A 22,538-nucleotide genomic window follows, 5' to 3' on the forward strand; every position below is an offset into this window, starting at 1 on the left:
TGTTAATATTTCAAGCAGATATGGTCTTAGATAACATGTAGGTCAAAGAAAAAGTACTGGAATGTTTAGTAGAAGCTGGAGAGACCTCAAAACCCAGACACTTCTTAACCACCCATAGTTGGCAAATATGGTGGCTGGAGTGATGTCCGTACCATCCGAGTGCTGTGGTCTGAACGTCTCAACTGGATTTTGGCTAAAGTCATCCAAAAACATCTCACCTGTAGGGGCAAATGTTACGTGTTCATCTAATACAATAAAAAAAAAAGTGATGGATTTTACATCAGTTTGTTCAAGACGTTTCATTCAAAAATTCTCATTCAAAGAAATAGCATTCCAGCCTACCATTGATTCAAATGAGAAGTTGATATTATGAAGATTTGTCCAAGAATTTTTACTTATTCCTCAGAATACAAGGACGTCCCTTTAAAACAGAGATAAGGCGGATTTTCTTAAGCCAGAGGGAGTTTCATTGCCATGGACGGCTGTGGAGGTGAAGTCATTGGTTATATTTCAAGCAGGTGTTGAGAGGCTCTTGATTGGTAAGAGTGTTAAAAGTTATGGGGAGAATGAAGTTGATCAAATGGTGGAGCAGACTCAATGGGCTGAATGGCCTAATTTTGCTCTTATGTCTTGTCGTATTGTAGCACCTTCATGATGTTAGTAAATGCACTACAGCCAATAGAGAACTTTTGGAGTGTAGGCACTGTGATAGTGTAGTGAACCACGTCATCTAATTTGCACACATTGGCCCACTGGTACCAATGATACAAATGTTTTTATCATCTGCTTCAGTACAGTTCATTGAAGGATAAATAATAGCCACAAAATTAGGAGGATCCCCATTCAAAGTAGTGTTATGAAATGTTTTAATTTCATTTGAGAGGGCAGAAGGAACAGTGGTGTTTCTGAGGTGCCAGCCTAAGTTTTGTTTCTGAGTGTGTAGAATGGAAATTAACCCTACAGCTTCTCGACACTGAGCTTTCAGTTGTGAATAGAGTCCTACAGTTGGGCTAAAACACAGGGTTCATGTAATTGTTGCTGACAAGGTGATACTGTTCTGATTACACCTTAATCACTCCCACTGCCAATGTATCAGAACCTTCTCAGGTGAGAAGTATGCTGAAACTATCAGCGTGGGTGGGTACAAGAGGTGGGAGGGCAACTGAAAGGAGCAAGAGAGTGCGGTTGGTGCCTATGGACCCCTGCATCTGTAGTGAAGCAACCCCTGCATAAGGAGGTAATCAGGGGCAAGGGAGAAGTAAAGCTTTGGTGATGCCTTGAAGTATGTGAATGAAATCTTGTCCTCTGAAGTGCTGTCTTTGCTGAATGCAAGATGAGCATAATTACATTCCAACAAGGATTTCCATCAATGAGTGCTCTTGAATTAAAAGTTTAATTACTATTTTACTAATGTCCAGTGATAACTTGCCTGAGTGTGCAGGCATTAAGGAGGAAGAGGAACTATTTTTCATTCAATGCAGTGGAAAAGACAAACACAGCTGACTTTGAAGTGTTATATTGTGCCTCTCCAAAGCTAAAGTACTTGCAGTGGCCACTTTATTAGGTACACAACGTACCTAATAAAGTGGCCACTGAATACATGTTCATGGTCTTGTGCTGCTGTAGCCTATCCACTTCAAGGTTCAACGTGTTGTGTCTTCAGAGATGCCCTTCTGCACACCACTGTTGTAATGCGTGGTTATTTGTCTTGTGTATTTAATATCTCAGAAATATCTGAGTAATTTTGTAAATATGTTACTGATCAAGCATTCTTTATTTGTTTATATAATTCATTTTGGGTTATATATAAAAATAAGTGAATTGCATACATCATAAAACTACCATGTGATATGTGCCTGCCTCGCTTAAAGTAAACTGAACTAAGACTCATATCATTTTGGACTCCTTTGTTTTCCTTTTAATCGGTTTATTGTTTGGGAGTTACAAAATATAACAGTGGCAATGAGACATTGTTAAAACAAACCCAAGATGACTACCTACCTGTGAAAGTTCAGCACGCATTTTTCAGAAGGGAAGACATGATCGAGTTTAAACAAAGGGGCAGAAAATGTATGAATTCGCAGGTTCATAAACAGAGAGTACTGGCTGATAATAATTGTAAAAAAAAGAGCAGAAATGGTTGGCTGTGTTGGAAAGATTGACACCTTTCTTTGCACAACAGACAACTGGATTTTGTATTTACAGTACATTGAGCAGTATTTTAAAGGAAATGGAAATAAGGAAATAAGAAACAAGTATCAGTTTTGCTCAGAAGATTGGATTTAAAGGCACGCAGTTTACTTAGGAGTTTGACTGCTTCAACCAAACCTGCTGAAACAAGTTTTGATGATTATTGTGAAAGTAATCCAGGAGCATTTAGAAGTGAAATAGTTGTTGAATGCTGAACACTTTAGGTTTCATTAGTGGAATCAAAAGGAAGAGGAGTCCATTTCAGCATATGTGGCTGAAGTGAGGAGATTCTTTGAGCATTGTCAGTTCAGTAATGGGCTTAATGACGTGCTGAGAGATCATTTAGTTTGTGGAATCTTACAAGAAAGCTTTCAAAATTGACACCTAACTGAAGTAAAACCTACATTTAAAAGAGCAGTTGAAATTGCTGTTTCAATAGAAACAGCAGACAGAAATGCAATTGAATTGCAGTCAGCAATCAAGTATGACTGTGTAAAAAAAATTTCAACATCTAAGCAGAATCTGGCCTGGCCAAATGAATTGTGTTACTATTGTAGCAGGGGCTCACATATACCAGACCAATACAGGTTTAAAGGTGAAACTTTCAGAAAATACAACAAAGCAGGTCACATACAAAGAGCATGTTGATCAGACAAGTATAAATAGAACTGCACAGAGAGGAGAAATAGATACAAAGTAAAGTCCCAATTTCAAAAAAGAGCACTAATCTGCATGCTGTTGATGAAAAATCTGATGATGATGATGAGGGTGACACAGGACTGATTAGCCTTGAGATTTACAATGTAAAAACTAACAATAGACAAGTAATATTGCTTAAACCAAAAGTGAACAGGGGATTAATAAGGCAATACTCCAGTGAACTAAATGGACCTTCCCAACATGAAGATGCACAAGCTAGAAGAAGAAAAAAGAAAGCGAGGAAGGGTGTCCAGAGCTGTCCGAACCACTTGCTGCAGTACCAGAGTCGATTCCTTTAACCATCATGGAGGAGGCCTCAGAACCTGAGATTGTTTCACAGCCACAAGTCTCCTGCCAAGCAAAGTGATCCTCCTTGTCAGGAAAGACTTATTCTCCAAGAGTTAAAAAAAAAGTCTCCATGGTGATTAAGTCTTTAGGCCTGAATGATGACAATTTAAGATTTGCAATGCTGAGGATGTCTGTGTACAGTATACAATAGTAGTTGTATTATATAACATTCTGTGTAAATAGTTGACGTTCATTCTCCATTGAGTTGGAGTTTATAGCCATGCAGGGAGGAGTACTGTGTACTTAATGTTTCAGTAATAGTTGAGTAATCTTGTAAATATGTTGTTGATTAAGCATTCTTTGTTTGTTTAAACAAGTAATTATGTTTTCTGTAAAAATCAGTGAATTGCAGATGTCATCATGATATGTGCATTCTTTGCTTAAAGTAAAACAAACTAAGACATGCATCATTTTGGACTCCTTTGTTTTACTTTCAATTAGTTTAAAGTTTTGGAGTTACAGAACATATTTTGAGTTACTCTTGCCATTTTGTCATTTGGAATATATCTGGCCATTCTCCTGTGACCTCTCTGATTAACAAAGTGTTTCTCCCACAGAAATGCCACTCTGGATGTTTACTTTTTTGGGTTTTTTTTTTGCATCATTCTCTAAACTTAGAGACTATTGTGCGTAAAAATCCCAGGAGATCAACAGTTTCTGAGATACTCAAACCACCCTGTCTGGCAACCAACAGTCATTCTACGGCCAAAGTTACTCAGATCACATTTCTTCCCTATTTTGATGTTTGGTCTGAATTAACAATTGAACCTCTTGACCATGTCTGAATACTTTAATGCTTTGTGTTGCTGCCACATGATTGGCTAATTACATATTTGCATTAACGAGCAGGTGTACATATGTATCTAATAAAGTGCCCATTAAGTGTATTCATACCCCTAAATCAGGGTAGTGAGTTTGGATTAGCAAAACCACCTAATAATCTGTCATTGTTTCTGTGGGAGCATTCTTCTGTGCTCTGCCCTCACTCCTCCTCTTCCTTTCCCCTCTATAGCATCTATTTAATCTGGAGGGGCTAATGATCATGCAAATTTTCATCATCACTGGCTGGGTTTTGTTTCTCCCTCCACTTTTAGTAAGTCCTTGACAGTGCTGTTTGTTAACCAAAAGGGCAAGATAAATCCTGACAACAGATGCAGATTAATCACAGAGTGACGTGAGCATGAGGTTATGTGTTCATAAGTAAATAAACCAAAACTGCTAGAAACGCTCAGGCAGCTCCTACAGAGAGAGAATTTATTGTCGAGATGCCCTTTCAGTCCAACGAGCCCGCTCTGCCCAATTACAGACATGTGTCCAATGACCCTACTAACCTGTACTTCTTTGGAATGTGGGAAGAAACCGAAGCACCTGGAGGAAACCCACCCAGAGAACGTACAAACTCCTTACAGACATGGATGGGAGTTGAACCTGTGTCACTGGCTCTCTAATGGCATTGTGCCAACTGCTACGCTATCACGCCACCACAAATGTATTGGTGACCTTTTGTTAATCATGTTTTGTTTCTACCTCAGATTTCCACTTTTGTGGTGTTCACGTTCATTTGGGTTCGGGTTCAAATGAATAAGAGGTCACTTAGGAACAGGCAACCAGGAGATTTCTTGTCACAGCAAGAATGGTGAATGTGTGGAGTAGATTTATAAACAGTCAGGTCCAGTTTGCTGTCACGTGCACACATATGGAGAGATACAGGTACATTGAAAAATTTGCTTGCATCAGCTATAGCCACAGACAACACAATATAAATTATAGCTAAATTATAGACAAATTATACAAGACAGTGGGGAGATGGCGAGAGGAAGAGCTATGCAAAATAAGACCTTAGTGCAAAAAAAGAGACACAACCAGAGACAAGTCCATGGTAGCGAAAAAGGTGTTTAGTAGTGTTCCATTGGTGAGGTAGGGTTAGTGTTCAGATCAGTTCAAGAATCTGATGGTTACAAGAAAGCAGCTGCTCCTGAACCAAGCAGTGTGGTGAATGCAAACAAAATTAACTAATTTGAAAATGCATTTGAATATAACAAAATGGAAGGAGCTTAGCACAACTTTAATGCATTTAAATCCTGTGATTAATCTTTGATTAATATCAGCTATGGCTCAGTTTATGATTCCCTCAGCTCCGAGGCAAGATTTGGGCACAGGTTCTATTCAGAAACCTGAGCCCAATTTACGAAGCATTTCTGGAACTCCAAAAAATTTTTGGGTAAAGCTTTTGTTAATACAGCAGAAGTATCAATGGATGGAGCAATTTGAGGGGCAACCAGGGAAGGGCAAGAAATAAGGCAAAGTTGCTTTCATACCTCTTGGAAATATGTAAACATTGTGCTGAAGAAGTATTGCACCGTTGGAAATGCCGTGACTGGGATGAAATGTGAGAGTTATGGAATTATGAATAAGCCCTTCAGCCCATCACATCTGTGTTGACCATTTTGCCCATCTACACTAATCCATCTGCCTGTATTAGGTCCTTATCTTTCCACACCTTGCCTATTCAACTGTCTGTTTCAATGCTTCTTAAATGTAATGATTATATCTGGCTCCACTAAAAATTCTGGAATTGCATTCCAGATATCAACCACTCTCTGTGTAAAGAACATTCCTCTGAGATCCTCTTTAAATCTCTTTCCATTCACTTTAAACCAATGCTGTCTTGATTCTGACACTCCAGGCATGGACGAAAGATTCTGTCTGTCTATCAGGGGAACCTCTCAGCCTCCATCACTCTGAGGAAAACAAGACCAGCCTATCCAATCTCTCCTTACCCTACAATCCAAGCAACGTTCTGTTGAATTGGTTTTCTCCCTCTGCAAGAGAGGCAATAGAGCGCTGCTGGTGTGTTGATAGAGATCTAGTCTTCAGCCAACAGCACTGAAAGCCAGGTGATCTGTGCATTGTAGCATTATTGTTTATGAGATCTGCTACTGTGCAGTCTGCACAATTCAAAACTGTTGGCAACTTCCCAGCTCTTTGCTTCATCCCTCCCCCTCCATGTTTCACCTATCACCTGGTGTTTCTCTCTCCCCTCCTCCCACCTTTCAAATCTACTCCTCAGCTTTTCTTCTTCAGTCTTGCTGAAGGGTTTCGGCCGGAAACATCGACTGTACTTTTTCCATAGATGCCGCCTGGCCTGCTGAGTTCCTCTGGCATTTTGTGTGTGTTGCTCAGATTTCCAGCACCTGTAGACTTTCTCTTGTTTCAGAAGTGTTCATTTTGCTTCGATGTTTTGAGCCAAGATGCTCTGTCAGCACTGGTGAAATGTCTGGGCCCAAAACTTGGACTTTTTATTCCTCTCCAAAGATGCTGCTTGACCTGCTGGAGTTCCTCCAGCGTTTTGTGTGAGTGTTGCTCTGGATTTCCAGCATCTGCAGAATTGCTTGTGTTTATGTTCATTTTGCTGCATAGCTCTCTGATCGTGTGTAAATTGCTATATATAAACAGACTGAGGGAAAAGAAAAGGTGGATAAAAAGTGGAGAAAACTCCAAATCCTTGGAGCAAGCTCAGCAGGTCATGAAAACTCAACGATCCTGTCACAAAACAATCCCTTAGATTGTCTACAAAATGTGTTGAATTAGAGCTTATTAATGTGTCCCGCGGTTTCAACATTATGGAATGCACCAGTTTAAAAAAATATTGCCTAACACAAATATTTTCGATTGTGCTTTCAGGTCTTGCCACGACTCAGGCTCAGAATGTTCCGGTCATTAACAGTGTGGGCAGCAGCCTGACAACTCTTCAGCCAGTGCAAATTCCTCAGCAGTTTCACGCCCACCCCCAGCAACCAATCATGCATCAAGTCCAAGGTCACGTCGCCCAGAGCTCATTCATGGCAACCATGGCACAGCTCCAGAACCCACATGGTGAGGCACTTCTGTTTATTGTCATTCCAGTGGGTTGAGGCATCAAAGACAGACTGCCACCCTCACTGCTCCAACCTGGCCCCCATCACTTCGTACCTGTTAGGATTTTGTGAGAGATGGGTCTGAATTCATTTCACAGACCATTGCAATTTGCAAACATGCTGATCAGATATCCTGGGAGCAAAGGCAGTGAAGTTTCTTCCTTCCCGCAAAAAGTGTGCTTTCCTTCGAAATTCCTGAACCACCAGCAGTTCATGCAAAATAATTTCATTTGTAGTAGAAGTATCTCATTAACTGCAATAAAGATCTTCTCGAGCAACTAATGAAACCATTTGACCTGATGAATGGGTGCATATTAGCTAGGTAAACCAACAGAAATTGTCAATTACAGATTGCCTCATGGGCTTTGTTCTTTAAACACTAGGTATTTCCAACATTAGTAAGCATTGCAAATACATGAAAACAGGATAGCTTGGAGTATTAAAGCCATGGTTTTGGTGCTATTTCCCTTAATTCATCTACAATTGGTCCCTATGAACAGTCTCAGCTCAGAACATCAGCTGTTCATCCCCCTCCACAGATGCTGCCTGACTTACCAAGTTCCTCCAGCATCTTGCGTGTGTGTTGCATGAGGTTGCCTGCGTCTGCAGAATCTCTTGTGCCTGCAATTGGTCCTTTTCCACTGCTACTCCTGGAAAAGAGCATCTCCCAGTAACACACTGTGATGTTAGAGGAAATTAGACAATTAAAAAAAACTGCACAGATAGCTTCAATCTGTTTTCACCCTGTAGGCAAATAATACACTCTCTTTGAAAGAGCAGGGAACTGAGGGCTATGGCACAGAAGAGGAATTGAGGTCAATTACCTCTCAGCTGAATACTGTATGTTTATGAGTTGTATTTGTAACCATTATCTTACATTTCTTTCTACCGAGCCTTGGCTCTAACTGAGCTCCCAGCTCACCTTTGGAATTCACGATGTTGTACTATGTCAGCGTTACAGTGAAAGTCATTGAAAGTTGCAGTGTTTAGTTGAACATTAAACATGGTGAATGTAAGCATCCATTACAATTATTAAAACCTAGGATCCCCAGGACTTGGATTTTCAGAAAGCATTTGACAAGGTGCCACATGTGAGGTTGCTTAGCAAGTTGAGAGCCCATGATATTATAGGAAAGATACAAGTATGGATAAAGTAGTGAGTGATTGGCAGGAGGCAAAGACTGGGAATAAAGGGAGCCTTTTCTGGTTGGCTGCCAGTGACTAATGGTGTTCTACAAAGGTTGGTGTTGGGACCGCTTGTTTTTAGATTGCATATGAATGATTTGGGTAATAGAATTGTTGGCTTTGTGGCCATGTTTGTGGACAATATGAAGATATGTGGAAGAGCAGGTCCAGTTGAGGAAGTAGAGAGGCTGCAGAAGGACTTGGACAGACTAGGAGAATGGGCAAAGAAGTGGCAGATGGAATACAGTGTTGGGAAGTGTATGGTCATGCACTTTGGTAGAAGAAATAAAAAGGTTAGACTATTTTCTAAATGGGGAGAAAATTCAAAAATCTGAGGTGCAAAGGGACTTGGGAGTCCTTGTGCAGGAGATTGGGGCTGAGTGGGAAATGGATCAGTCATGATGAAATGATGGAGTAGACTCGATGGGCCAAATAGCCTAATTCTGCTCCTATACCTTATGGTTTTATGGACACTGTCATATATTGTTCACATCACAGAACCATCCACTTGAAATTAAGTAACCTGCTAATCTGATCAGCTGTGATTGCCTTCTGTTGCTTGCATATTAGCTGTCTTTCTGTAGTAGCATTTTGTTGGAAAAATTGACATCCTGCTCAAGGTGAGGTGTTGTATGTGACATCTGAACTTTCTTACTTTTCTTTGAGTCTCCCTTTTTGAAGCCTTTATTGGCTTTAATATTGTGCTGTTAGTAAAATGTAGCTGAAAACCGTTTGGCTTAAAACAAAAAGTTGTGGTCCTCATCAGAGATGTCTTGCTGCCAGATAACCTGTTGAGATTACTTGATGTCTTCCTCAACCTATGTAACCAGTTTGCTGGTTCTCAATAACACATGCTTGCTGTTCAATCCATCAGTGGTAATCTAGTGTGAGTTGTTTCAGATTGTCATGTTTTACTGCTTTTAATCAACAGAATTCTCTCTAGTTGAGAAATCACTTGGGCACATCTTTTTCCAAAAGCCTTTTTGGAGCCAAACAGTTTGTACTGTTGATTCTCTGAGAGTTCCTGTCCCTTAAATGCCTTAGTCTCAGTAGTCCAAATTTACTGTTGGAGCCTCTCATAGATTCTATCACACTCGTTAAAGGTCATTGTGATATTTAAGTGATAAATATACTGTATATCATGAGTTTAATTGTTTTGTGGCAACAGTACAGCGCAATACATGTAAAGTTACTATAAGAAATATGAAAAATATAAATACAAATATTGCAAAAAGAGAGCAGAAAGTGAGGTAGTGTCCATGGTTTCATGAGCCATTCAGAAATCTTGATGGCGGAAGGAAGAAGCTGATCCTGAAATGTTAAGTGTGTGTCTTCAGGCCGCTGTACCTCCTCCCTCCCTCCCTGATGGCGGCAATTAGAAGAGAGCATGTCCTGGATGGTGAGGATCATGAGTGATTGATGCTACCTTCTTGAGGCAACACTTATTGAAGATGCCCTCGGTGGTGGGGAGGCTCGTACCCCTGATGGTGCTGGCTGGGTTTACAACCCACGGCAGCTTCTTTGCCTCCATTCCTCCATATCAGCAATGCTTGGGCACTGCTCCCTGATACAGAAGCTGGATACCCTTTGCTAGAAAATTATCCCACTGAGAGTTAGAAATGCAGCTTTGGTGTAACATTTTCAGATGTGATAGGACTTTAGTTTTACCTTCACCCACCCACCACTGCCCACATAAAGAACCAAGCCCTAACAAGGGAATTTGTTTTTAATAACCATGAATTACTGTAAGATAATGTTAATTTTGCTATTTCTCCAATATCCCTCTGGTACTGCAATCTTGCTCTGAGCTGTTCAATTTTATTTTCAAGAGACGGTACATTCGCCAGCAGGGTAGTCAGCAGTGGAAACCCGAGGCCTCTGTGTTTCAATTGTACCTCAGACTGGCTTGGCGTCCGCACTCTTGTTTTCTTAAAGGGGAACTGGACACACCGCTCGAGTCTGTAGTCCAGGATCTGTTAAAAACAATGTTGTTTAGCGAAGTACCCATGTCTGTGACTGTGGAATTCAGCTGTAGTGGTCCTAAAATGGAATACTGGGTGATCCCCATCAGAAATGCATGCAAATTGTACCATCTTGTCAAAGTCACCTTGTCATAGTTACCTTGAAAGGAGAATGGCTGGATGTGTTAGAAAGGATATTTCTGATGGCCACCAGCATTAGAGGAAATGCAACATCCCAGTTCTTGTCTGACTTGGACTCGGCAGCCTTGTTTGACAGTACAGTTCCTGTGCTCACCCATGCTGCCTGCTGGTGAGATGCAAGAGACACTTATAACATTGCCTGCTAGCCAGATTCCCTTGGAAAAGGAGGCTAAAGCCCATAATTATTTTGATTGAAATGCGGGAGGTGATACCATATTCATGAGACCAGAGTTTCCAGCTTTCGATTCTCATAGTTCCTTCCTTTATTCAAAAACTGTCTTCCTCTCTTTATACACCCTAGTGTTCATGTTGGTACCACAAACATAAATAGTGCCAGAATAAATTTACCTTTATTCTTCATGACAGTACTTTGACTGGTTTTCACAACAAGCCCTGGAGCGTTTACCAAGCCTTGGGCAATTATAACTGAATATTTCACAAGAGTTGAAGCTTTGGTAAGATCTGTGGATAGGATATTTCTGTACACTGGGAAATGTGAATACAGCTCATTTTGTAATGACTAGTTAAACTTTATGGTATAAAGATTAACCCAAGGAGAAGCTGAGGTTGCCACACCCTTCTCATTTTATCTTGGAATGATTTTGGAGCCTGGATCCAGCCAGATGATACAAATAAATGAAAAACTTTCCAGCCTGGGACAACTTAGAATACTATGAATTTAGATATTTATGTCTAAGGGATGTGTTACTTTTTTTAAAAAAAATGGGATCAGTGTGTGAGTGGATGCCAGGAATAGGAACTAAGGAACTTAAAGAAGCAATAACTCAAGACACCTCCCCCACTCCCCGTGAGTCTTTGCGTCTATAGCAATTTCTCATTGTCATGTTACAATAACATAAACTATTCCTCCCAGTCTATGGTGTCAGCTTTGCTGGGCATGTCTAACACTGACACTAACAGGATTCTGTTTTCAGCAACATTACTGTATCTGCCTGTAACAGCCACATTTACACACACTTGATCTCACTCTATTGGAGATAAACCCTTTTGCTGACCCATCCCCATCCCACTTCTTTGGAACTGAGCCTAACTTGCTTTCTCTCTTTCCCAGTTCTGATAAAGGGTCTCGGGCCTGAACCATTAACTCTTTCTTTCCACGGATGCTGTCTGACCTGCCGAGTCCTTCCAACAGTTTCTGATTTTGTTTTCGGATTTCCAGCATCTGCAGCTTGGTTGATTTTCATAAGTGTTTGACTGTGACTGTGAGTTCATTTTTCACAACCAGCCTATGGGCCAAACCTGACCTCTCAATAAGTTGCAGTGAGATCAATGTGACATGCTGGAGGAAAAGAAGTCAGGGTGGATAAAAACCTCTCCCAGTGTGGGTTGTCTGCTACATTTTATGACCTAGATTGAAATTGAAAACAATGTAACCTAACAGTGGACTTAACTTTCACCATCAAAGCTGTTCACATCCAAATTTATTGCTGCAGAATGTTCTGCTTAAATCAAAGCAGCATGTCCTTCAGTGTCCACATCATCTGTGTTCATATCAGCCAGACTAGCCTTCCTTGTAAGCCTTAAATCTTCAAAAGAGGCAGTCATTATTTGATCGAAATCTCATTTATTCAGATCAGGACCCCATTTGGTGATGCTAAATAATTGGTCTGTAAGGAATTGAGGGGAACAAGCTGGTTGGATTAAATGGTTTATTACTGTTCCTTTAACCTTGAGTTAGTCCAGTATTTCACTGTGGTGTTGCGTTGATTGCAACAATCAATCTAAGGGGATGCAGGAGCAGTTGCAGCAGCAGTTTGGGTTACAGCAGATCTAATTTTTTTTCTTGCAGAAATTTTTCTCGTCCATCCCAGCTGCCTTATACTCAAGGATTTTCCCATGTAGAGCTAATGTCTCCCATGGCAGCAGTGGTATCGCTCTGAGGCAGAAATCAAACCACCTCACATGTTCACTGCTCTTGATTTCAGTACCTGTGAAGAAGATTTCAAGCTCTTAAGAGTCATATAGTAGTACTGTATGGAAATAAGCCCTTCGTCCCACTTATCTGTTCAGATTGGCGGAGTCCATGTTTGACCCATATCCCTCTGAACCTTTCATATCCATTTACTTACTCGAATGTCGTTATTGTACCTGCCTCAAATACTTTCCTTGGCAGCTCATTCCAAATACACACCACCCTCTGGATGTAGAACACGAGGTTCAGCAGGTGATGGAAGTCTGGAGCAACACACACAAAATGCTGGAGGAATTCAGTAGGTCAGGCAGCATCTATGGTCCTGATTAAGGGTGCTGGCCCGAGATGTTGACTGTTTATTTTTCCTCTAATATTTTGTGTGTTGTTTGGCATGATGATGTTGGTCTCTCAGGTCTCTGTTACTTAGTAACCCTGCCATTTTAAACCTAAGCCCTTTAGTGTTTGATCCCCTTTCCCCGGGAGGAGGAGGGGGAATGACAGTGTCCATTTATCCTAGTTGATTCATATAAAACCTCATTGTTTTATACACCTCCCCTCTCTGTCCTATGTTTCAACAATGAAGTCCTACTCTGCCCAATCTATCCCTCTAATTCAGTTTCTCAAGTCCTTGAAACATACTGATAGGTCAATTTCTTAAGTGATGAGCAGCTAATAGCTCCCACAATCAGATCTCTGAATGGCCTTCAAGACCTGACCAAGAGGTGAAAAGGTTTACATGAATGCAGCCCACTTGTAATGTCAGATTTCATCCCAAGTGCTTCAGAGGAAACTGTACTTTTGAAATGTTGTAACTTTGGAAAAGTGGCGGACTATTTGTGCAGGACAAATCCCACAAACAGCAATAAGTTAAATGACTCCCTTGGTGCTCTGTCTTGAAGGGTAAAATGGATCAACAAAGTTGTGCAGATGACATCAAGATTGGGGGCATAGTAGACAGCGAGGAAAGCTATCAAAACTTGCAGTGGGATCTGGACCAACTGGAAAAGTAGACTGAAAAATGGCAGATGGAATTTAATGCCGACAAATGTGAGGTGATGCACTTTGGTAGGACAAACCAGAGGAGGATTTTCTCAGTGAACGATAGGACACAGGAGTGTGGTAGAACAGAGGCATCTGTGAATATAGATCCATAATTCCTTGAAAGTGTCATTGCAGGTTGAGAAGGTCATAAGGGAGATATTGGCACCTTGGCCTTCGTAAATCAGAGTATTGAGTACAGAAGTTGGGATGTTATGTTGAAATTGTATAAGACATTGATGAGGCCAAATTTGAAGAACTCTGTTCATTTCTCATCACCTACCTACAGGAAAGATATCATAAAGATTGAAAGTCTACAGAAAAAAGTTACAAGGCTGTTGTAAGGTAAGGTTTAATAGGTTAGGACTTTATTCACTAGAGCATATGAGAATGAGGGGAGATTTAATACAGGTATACAGAAGTATGTGAGGTGTATAGGTAGGGTAAATGCAACCAGGCCTTTCTTTCACTAGGTTGGGTGAGAGGTCATAGGTTAAGGGTGAAAAGTGAAAAATCTAAGGGGAACCTGAGGGGGAACTTCTTTGCTCAGAGGTTGATGTGAATGTGGAATGAGCTGGTATGGAGGGCCATTGCAGTTGCAGGCCATTGGGACTAGGCAGAATAACGTTTGGGCATGGACTAGATGAAACACAAGTCTGAAAGATCAATATTGCTAAGACTCCCATTTGTCTCACCCTGTCTCCAGTTCCAAACAGCTTGCCTCTCTTTTCTTGGCTAAATGATGACCTCGTTCCCAAAGCAATGTTTGCTTCCCATATCTGCTTATCCAAAGGTAATTCCTGGCCAGAACTAGACTGCCACCAGCCCGTATCCTCCTCACAGTGAATAGCATCGGCTGAATAAGACTGTCATGGCAGATAATTCTCTCAGAGTTGCATCTGCTCTGCAACTATTATTTCACAATAGATGTCTCAGTAGGTAAATGGAAGGGATGGATGCTTCAAAGGACAAGGGAGCCACTGTAACGAGGCTGATAGTTTAAGTGCTGGCCAGGGTACTGAGGAGAACTCCCTTGTAAGACAGTGTTGGAAACTTCGTGAACCATCTGAAGCTCACATTCAATAAACAGCTGTCAAGATCCTTTCTGCAATCTCCCTTTGCAGCATGGAAGTAAAATTCATACTGCATCTCAGCCCGACAAGCATGGGCGACACTACAAAGCCACAGGGAGTAAGCGGCAGAATTGTTCATGGGTGAGAAACTTTGCCGATTATGAGCTCTGTACAGATGACACCAGAACTATTGTACAGGTTACGTTGCAACAAAACTGTTGAATGCACCAAAGTAGTGATCACACCTTGACCCAGGCACTGACCTCAGCTGAGCCAAAGCCCCAATCAGACCATAGCCCTTGTACTGTTGATTCGGTGAGCTGTGTTACCATTCTCACAACTGAAACCCTCATTTTTGCACATGATGATAAACGGAGGTCTTTTTGCTGTCCCTGCTGCAGCTGTTAGAGTTTGAATGACAGAATCTGAATAAAGAGCAATTTTATCCATGCCAATATTTATCTGTCAACCGATATAATTTGGACAGATTTTCTCAGCATTGCAGTGTGGAGGCTTGGAAAGTTTCCCATGCGCTCTGTTAGAGGAATGAGTGCATTTCACAAGTACAGTACAGCTGGTTGTTTCTACTTACCATCTACACCTGAAAGGTTGCAGAATGACAATACTGTTCCAAGACAGAGTGGCAAGATTGGCTCATTCCAGCGTTGTGTGTGTGGGGCCTAAAATTACCTGAGGTGCCGTTTCTGCTACAGGTTGGAAGGTTCGTTGCTGTGTGCAGTCAGGGACTGAAGTTCAGATTCACATACATACAGTGAAAGCCAGTGTTTGTGTTCATGAACGACACATCCGAGGATGTGCTGGTGTGTTGCCACACATTCTGGTGCCAACGCAGCATGCCCGTCATGCCCGGCAGAACAACACAGAACACAACAAAACAGAACGTACCAAGCATCAAAGCAGCAACAGTGAAGCAAGCCCCAATCCTCCCTACACAGTCCTTTAAACCCCAGACAGGCCATCTTCAGCCTCCAGTGGACTCAGACTCTCAGACACTGGGACTTCAACATTTCCAGCAGACGTGCATAGATTCACAGGCTCAGGGCTCTGGCCATTATGCCTGGATTTCCAACTGACCTTTGGCCCTCATCTGCAGTATCGACCTAGGGCTTGCTGACAATGAATGAGGACACTGGACCAAAACTCAAGGCCTTGAGCTCTGAACTCACCCACCGATGACAGGATCCTGAGAACACTAGGTCAATCTGGTCCTGCTGAATCACGTACCTAGGGGCTCCCACATCCTCAGTGGTCTGGGGCCTGACGTCTGACCACATCCATGTCACTTGCCTTCGAATGAGGAGCAGAGGCTTAGATTCCGGCCTGGCCACTAATTCCCCACATCCCTGTCCCTAAATCCGAACCTGATCTCTAACTCCCCTCTCTATCCCCATAACCTTTCCTGCGAATCTGCAAAAATAACTCCCTAAAAACAACTAAGTGTGAGCTGCAACCATGATGGAGACCGTAGCTCGGTGCCATCTTGGGACGTTGGAGTCTGCGTAGAGAAGATCTGTAGATCAGTGAGATCTGGAACATGGTAACCTGAAGGGGTTATAGTGTAGAGGGTGGTGTCAGGAGCTGGATCTGTAAGTTAAAGAACAGTTCAAACAACAACAGTGTTTCCACTTTTAATAATGTACACTGGTAGGCAGTGTTCCTTTTCCCAAAGTGATTGATAAAACTGATGGAGAACAAAAGGTCTTGTAATTACGTACTTGTTATGCTTTGTAACTCCAAAAACTAATTGAAAGAAAAACAAGGGAGCCGGGACATGTTTTGTCTTCTCTGTTTTACTTTAGTGAGGTGCGCTCATGGTGGTGTAATGACGAGTGCCATTCACATACTTCTTGCATATAACCCACAATGAATTCTGCAACCAATAAAGAATGCTTAATGAAACAATATTACAATTGACAAAATTACTCAAATATTAGTGAAATATTAAATACACAACACTCCTCCCTGCTTAGATATAAACTCCAACTCAATATAGAATGCATCTCAATTCAAATATGTAATGTATTGCTCTCTACTCATATACTATACATAATGTAATAAGATATTCACGGCATAGTAAACTTTAAATTGTCCCGCTCAGGCCTAAAGATCTAATTGCTGCGGAGGATTTTTACTTTTGTGGCAAGGGGTTGGAGGTCACTCTATTTGTGGCTGTGAAACAATCTCAGGTTCTGGGGCCTCCTCTGTGCTGGTTGTAGGAGTTGAATCTGGCTCTGCAGGAAGTGGTTCTGACAGCTCTGACCATCTTTCTTCCCTAACAATTGTCTCTGCTTTCCACAAATGAACAATGTGTCATCTCCAGTTGACATCAGATGCAATCTCCAATGTCCAGTTCTGTCCTTAATCTTTCCAAATCCACACATTTGATCACTCTGTAGTCCCTCGTCAGGACTGCTTGTTCAGGGGTGAAACATCGAACCTCCTTGTTTGAGGAGCCCTCAGTCTGTCTCAGCTGTTTGTCCTGCACACTCCTCCTGAGACTGGGTTTGAGGAGTTCCAAACGTGAGTGCAAGGGATGACCCAGGAACGGTATAGCGGGTGAGTTGCTGGTTGTGGAGTGTGTCACATTACAATATGCAAGGAGGAAATTGGTGAGCTTCTGATTCAGTGTTAGTGTTATGTGTTCTGCTGATATTTCTTGTACTACGTTCTTTAGACTCTGGACAAACCTTTCTGCTAAGCCATTTCTAGCTGGATGGTATGGTGCAGATGTAATACACCCTATCCTCGTTATACGCGGCTTTCCTTGCAGTTGACACATAATGTGAATAATTATTTAAATGGAGAAAATAGGGATGCATTTCAGAGGGCTTCCTAAATATGTTTTATCTGTAATTTATTCACATTTTCATACCAATACGACACAAAAGCAGTACCACAAGGCAACATTTGTATTATATTTCATCAATTTAAGGTAATATTCAGCGTAAGTTGAAAGTTAACATACTAGGGATTACAGTACTCACCAACAGTGGCAGGTGTGTTCGCTCCGGGAGAGGAGTGGGTGTTGTGGCGTCGGGATCATATCGAGCACGGCAAGGGGTGAAGGAAGACTCACAGAACTCTAAGAACTGCCGGCAGCAGGGAATGACATCGGTTTGAATAAAATGGTGAGGGTTGTTTGCTTGGCAGCATTTTGTTTCTCAGCATAAATTTCCTCGTAGGGAAGAAGGGTTGACAGCAGGGAACGACGGAAATGCTGACTCCGTTCTAAACTTGGGTCCATGTCCATCGCCATTTCTGCCAAGTGTTCCAACTTCCTCCATTCCCTCACCATTGGTAAACTCCCTGGATTTTCAAAATCGGCTGTTGCTTGCAGCATCTGAGAGATAGTTGGCTGTAAAATAATACAGTATGCCTTGGATGTGGATCACACCTTGGTCGAGTGGTTGAATCAGCGATGTTGGGTTAGGCGGCAGGAAACGCACTGTTATGTTAGGAGGAATGCTGTCCAAATGTTTAGGATGGGCTGGTGCATTGTCAAGCAACTAAAGAACTTTAAAGGCAAGATTCTGTTCCCGGTAGTAGTATTCCAGAGCTGTGTTACCTTCAGCTGATGCCGCGCTGTTTATAATTTCCAGCTTTTTTTCAAGTGTTAAAGTAGTTCTTTGCCACTCGACTGACGGCCCAGGACGTGACATCGGACACTTAGGAGGCACAGTTAAATATTTCAAGCACAAAATCACTGCACCATTGGTAAAACCAACAGAAGTTTAAGAGCAAACACGAGGAAATCTGCGGATGCTGGAAATTCAAGCAACACACACAAAATGCTGCTGGAACACAGCAGGCCAGGCAGCATCTATAGGGAGAAGCGCTGTCAACGTTTCAGGCCGAGTTTAAGAGCGCAAGATCGCACATCCACACCTTGCCAAAACCAATGCGAGACTGGCGGGAGTGAGATTGTGAGGTGCGCGCACCTGACTTGTATTGGCGGGAAAGCAGCACTTCTCATTCCAACAGTAAGACTGTGAGGCGTGTGCACGTGACTTGTATTGGCGGGAAAGCAGCGCTTCTCATTCCAACAATAAGACTGTGAGCCGTGTGCACGTGACTTGTATTGGCGGGAAAGCAGTGCTCGTCGCATAACTGTGAGTTTTGGACGCATCTAAGGAGATGTTGGTAGAAATAGGTTCCTCGCATAACCGTGAATCCACATAGTCTGAAGACGCATATAACGAGGACAGGGTGTATGTCTTATTCCATTCATTTTCCGGAATGACTGAAAATGTTCCGCTACAAACTGACTAAGTGTTCTGGAACACCAGTCCTTGAGCAGAAGCTTCTCAGCACGTTGACAGTGTACAAGCCTGTAGTGGAGGCTATTGGGAATGTTTCTGGCCAATTTTTAGCTGCATCCGCTACTACCAAAAATTTGTGCCCGTAAATGGTACAATAAAATCCATGTGAATCCTCTGCCTGGGCAGTTCAGGCCATTCCCAGGGACAGAGAGGCACTGCTCTTGGCACTTTCTGGACATGCTGGCATTGTGAGCAGGATTGGCTGATCTATCTCAAGCCATCAGACAAAGTTCCCAGCCAATGCTTTTACTTTCACCGCGCCCAAGATGACCGCTCAGCTTGGTTGGTACAATGGCGCTCGCTCCCCACGTAAAGCAACCCCCATCAAGGGCAAGTTCATTCTGGCACTGGTAAAAATTGGGTGACTGGAGTTTTAGCTGCACATTCCAGCCATTTTAGGTTTCCATGTAGATCTGAGACAGTGTGGGGTCTTTTCAGGTTTCCCATTGGATCATCTCTGCTGTAATAGGGAGACTTCCGGTTTGCATTAGGGAGAATATGTCCAGAGTAGTGTCCTCTTTCGTTAATTTTCCGATATTACCCTTTCCAAGGGTAAGCCAGACAATCCATCAGCATTTCTGTGATTGGTTGTCCTGTTCAATCTTTAGTGGTCCTCTTGAGTTGGATTTTAAGAAACAGAGCCCACCTCTGCATTCCTGCCACTGCTGTTAGTGGAACACTCTTCTGTGGATTGAAAATGGACACCAGTTGTTGATGGTTAGTAATGAGGGTAAACTCTCTCTTATACAGGTACTGGTTGAAACCTTTTACACCCCAAACTAGACTTAAGGCATCTTTGTAAAGTGTGCATATTTTTTCCTCTGGAATGTGATGTAAAGGCTATGGGGTGTTCACTTCTATAACTCATAACTTGTGACATGACTGCACCTATAACATAGGGTGCAGCATCACAGGCAAGCTTCATTGGATGGTGTGAATCATTATGTGTGAGTACAGTGTCTGACATCACCGTTTCCTTTACCTTTTTGAAAGGCACCTCACACTGCTTGTCCATTGCCATTTCTTCCAGATCTGTAGTAATGAGATCAAGGGGTTTGGCACAGTAGTCAGATTTGAACCTGTTGTAGTAGTTGACAAATCCTAAAAAGGACCACAACTGTGACACATCATTTGGCCTTGGGGCTTTCACCAATGCTTGAATTTTCTCAGCACACTTGTGCGTCAATGGTGTGCCCACAGTAAGTGATACTTGGTTTAAAGAATTCACATTTGTTGCATTGTGTTCTGAACCCATAATCTTCTAATCTTTTTAACACTGTCTTGAGATTTTGGAGATTTTGCTTGTCATCCTGACTAGTAAAGATGACGCAATCCATATAACACTTGCGATACCTGGTCCATAGCTTTCTACCTGATTCATAGTGCAGGTGTAGACACTACTCAAAAAATCAGCCTGTAATGTTGATAAAGCTCTTTGTGAGTGGTTATGGTGAGAAGCACTTTGGACTCTTCTTCCATCTCCATTTATAGGTAGGACTCAGCTAAGTTCACTTTACTGAAGTGTTTCCCTCCAGAAAGGTTTGCAAAAAAATCCTCTGTCCTGGGCAGAAAAAATTTGATCTACTTGGTTGATGGTTACCTTAAATTCACTTCTGATCCTGACAGAAATACCCTTCTTGGTCACTGGGACCACTGGCATTGCCCATGGGCTCTACTCAACCTTGGAAAGAATTCCTTCAGCCTCCATGTGATCCAACTCTCCAGCTAAATTTATCACAGACAGTATAAGGAACAGGATGGGCTTTGCAAAACTTAGGTGTGGCATTTTAATTTTACCCTTGAGGTGTTTGTGAGTATCCCAATGCCATTCTTGAATACTATTGGGGGGAAAGAAGCATGCAAGTGGTGGATGGATCTCCAATGAAGTTGTAGTTATCTCAGTCAGTCATGGCCCCACAATGCTGGCCCTCCTGTTTTTCTTTTTAACCACATACATGCCCAATATGGCTTGTTGGTTGTTATAGTTCACTGTTATGAATGTTATTCCCACAAGAGTTATTCTTCTCCAGTGTAATAAGTTCTTAGTTGGATATCTGCAGACTTCAGTTCTGTATCTTTGAAATGGCATTCAAATTAATTTTGTGGAATGACTGAAACAGATGAGCCACTTTCCAATTCCATTTCAATTAATTTGTTGTTCTTTTCTGGTGTAAGACATATTGCTTAGATTTTACACTGTAAATCTCAAGGCTACCTAGTCCTGTCTTACTTTCATTATTATCGGATTTCTTATCAACAACATCCAGATTAGTGCTCTTTTTGAAACTGCATCTTGACTTTTCTTTTATCTTTTTCTCTTCCCTATGCAGTCCATTTATTTTTGTCTGCCCAATATGCTATTTGTCTGTGCCCTACTTTGTTGTGTTTTCTGCAAATTTCTCCTTTAAACCCGCTTTGATCTACTGTATGTAACCCCCTGCCACAAGGTAGCACAATTTGTTTGGCCGGGCAGGTTTCTGTTTAGATGTTGAAAGGTTGAACAAGTTAGGTCTCTATTCATTGGAGCGTAGAAGGTTGAGGGGGGATTTGATCGAGGTATTTAAAATGTTGAGAGGGATAGATAGAGTTGACGTTAATAGGCTATTTCCATTGAGAGTAGGGGAGATTCAAACGAGAGGACATGATTTGAGAGTTAGGGGGCAAAAGTTTAAGGGAAACACGAGGGGGTATTTCTTTACTCAGAGAGTGATAGCTGTGTGGAATGAGCTTCCTGTAGAAGTAGTAGAGGCCAGTTCAGTTGTGTCATTTAAGGTAAAATTGGATAGGTATATGGACAGGAAAGGAATGGAGGGTTATGGGCTGAGTGCGGGTAGGTGGGACTAGGTGAGATTAAGAGTTCAGCACGGACTAGGAGGGCCGGAATGGCCTGTTTCCGTGCTGTGATTGTTATATGGTTATGGTGCAATTTTGTTCATGCTCACTTTCATTCTTGACTGCAACTTATTTGTGTCTCTGTCTGCTGTTTCCATTGAAACAGCAATTTCCAGCAGCTCTCTTAAATATGAGTTGTACTTTAGTTAGAAGCTGTTTTTGAATGATTTCTTTTGAGAGTCCACAGCTTAAATGATCTATCAGTGCATTATTAAGCCTATCACTAAACTTACAATGCTCAGACAATTTCTTCAATTCAGCCACATAAGCTGAAATGCACTCCCCTTCCTTTTGATGCCACTTATGAAACCTAAAGTGTTCTGCAATGAACAATGGTTTTGGTTCTAAATGTTCCTGCACTATATTCATGTTAGCAAAGCTCATTTTGGCCGGTTTGGTTGGAGTCATTACACTTATAAACGAACTGTATTATTTTCCACCTATTACGTTCAGTAACAATGGCACTTGTTTATCATTGATTTCTTAATTTGGTTCAAAATACTTCTTGCTTTTTGCTCACTGTTTATGAATCCATGAATTGTGTCTATTTTAAAAACATGAATTCCTCTCTCTCCGACTTCCAAAGAAATATTTGCTGGGTTTTCTTTTTAACTCAAACATCTTGCTGCACTTCTACAGGTAGGTAGTTGTCTCGAGTTTGTTTTAAAACTTCCTTGTCAACTGTATTGTTTTGTAACTCAAAAAACTAATTGAAACAAAGACATGGGAGCCGGTACGAATTTTGTCTTATTTTGTTTTAC

The 22,538-nt window shown here is 41.7% G+C and overlaps 1 protein-coding gene across 4 annotated transcripts in view; it reads left to right on the plus strand.

The window, feature by feature from the left end:
• LOC140738265 (hepatocyte nuclear factor 1-alpha-like) overlaps nt 1-22,538 on the plus strand; it is a 219,673-nt gene that overhangs the window by 150,915 nt on the left and 46,220 nt on the right. For all 4 annotated transcript variants that reach the window (XM_073065428.1, XM_073065427.1, XM_073065426.1 and 1 more), the window contains exon 7: nt 6,922-7,113. In XM_073065428.1, the coding sequence (XP_072921529.1) occupies nt 6,922-7,113 (192 nt within the window). The remainder of the gene's footprint in view (nt 1-6,921; nt 7,114-22,538) is intronic.

Source organism: Hemitrygon akajei, chromosome 14, assembly GCF_048418815.1.
Source record: "Hemitrygon akajei chromosome 14, sHemAka1.3, whole genome shotgun sequence".
NCBI lineage: Eukaryota > Metazoa > Chordata > Chondrichthyes > Myliobatiformes > Dasyatidae > Hemitrygon > Hemitrygon akajei.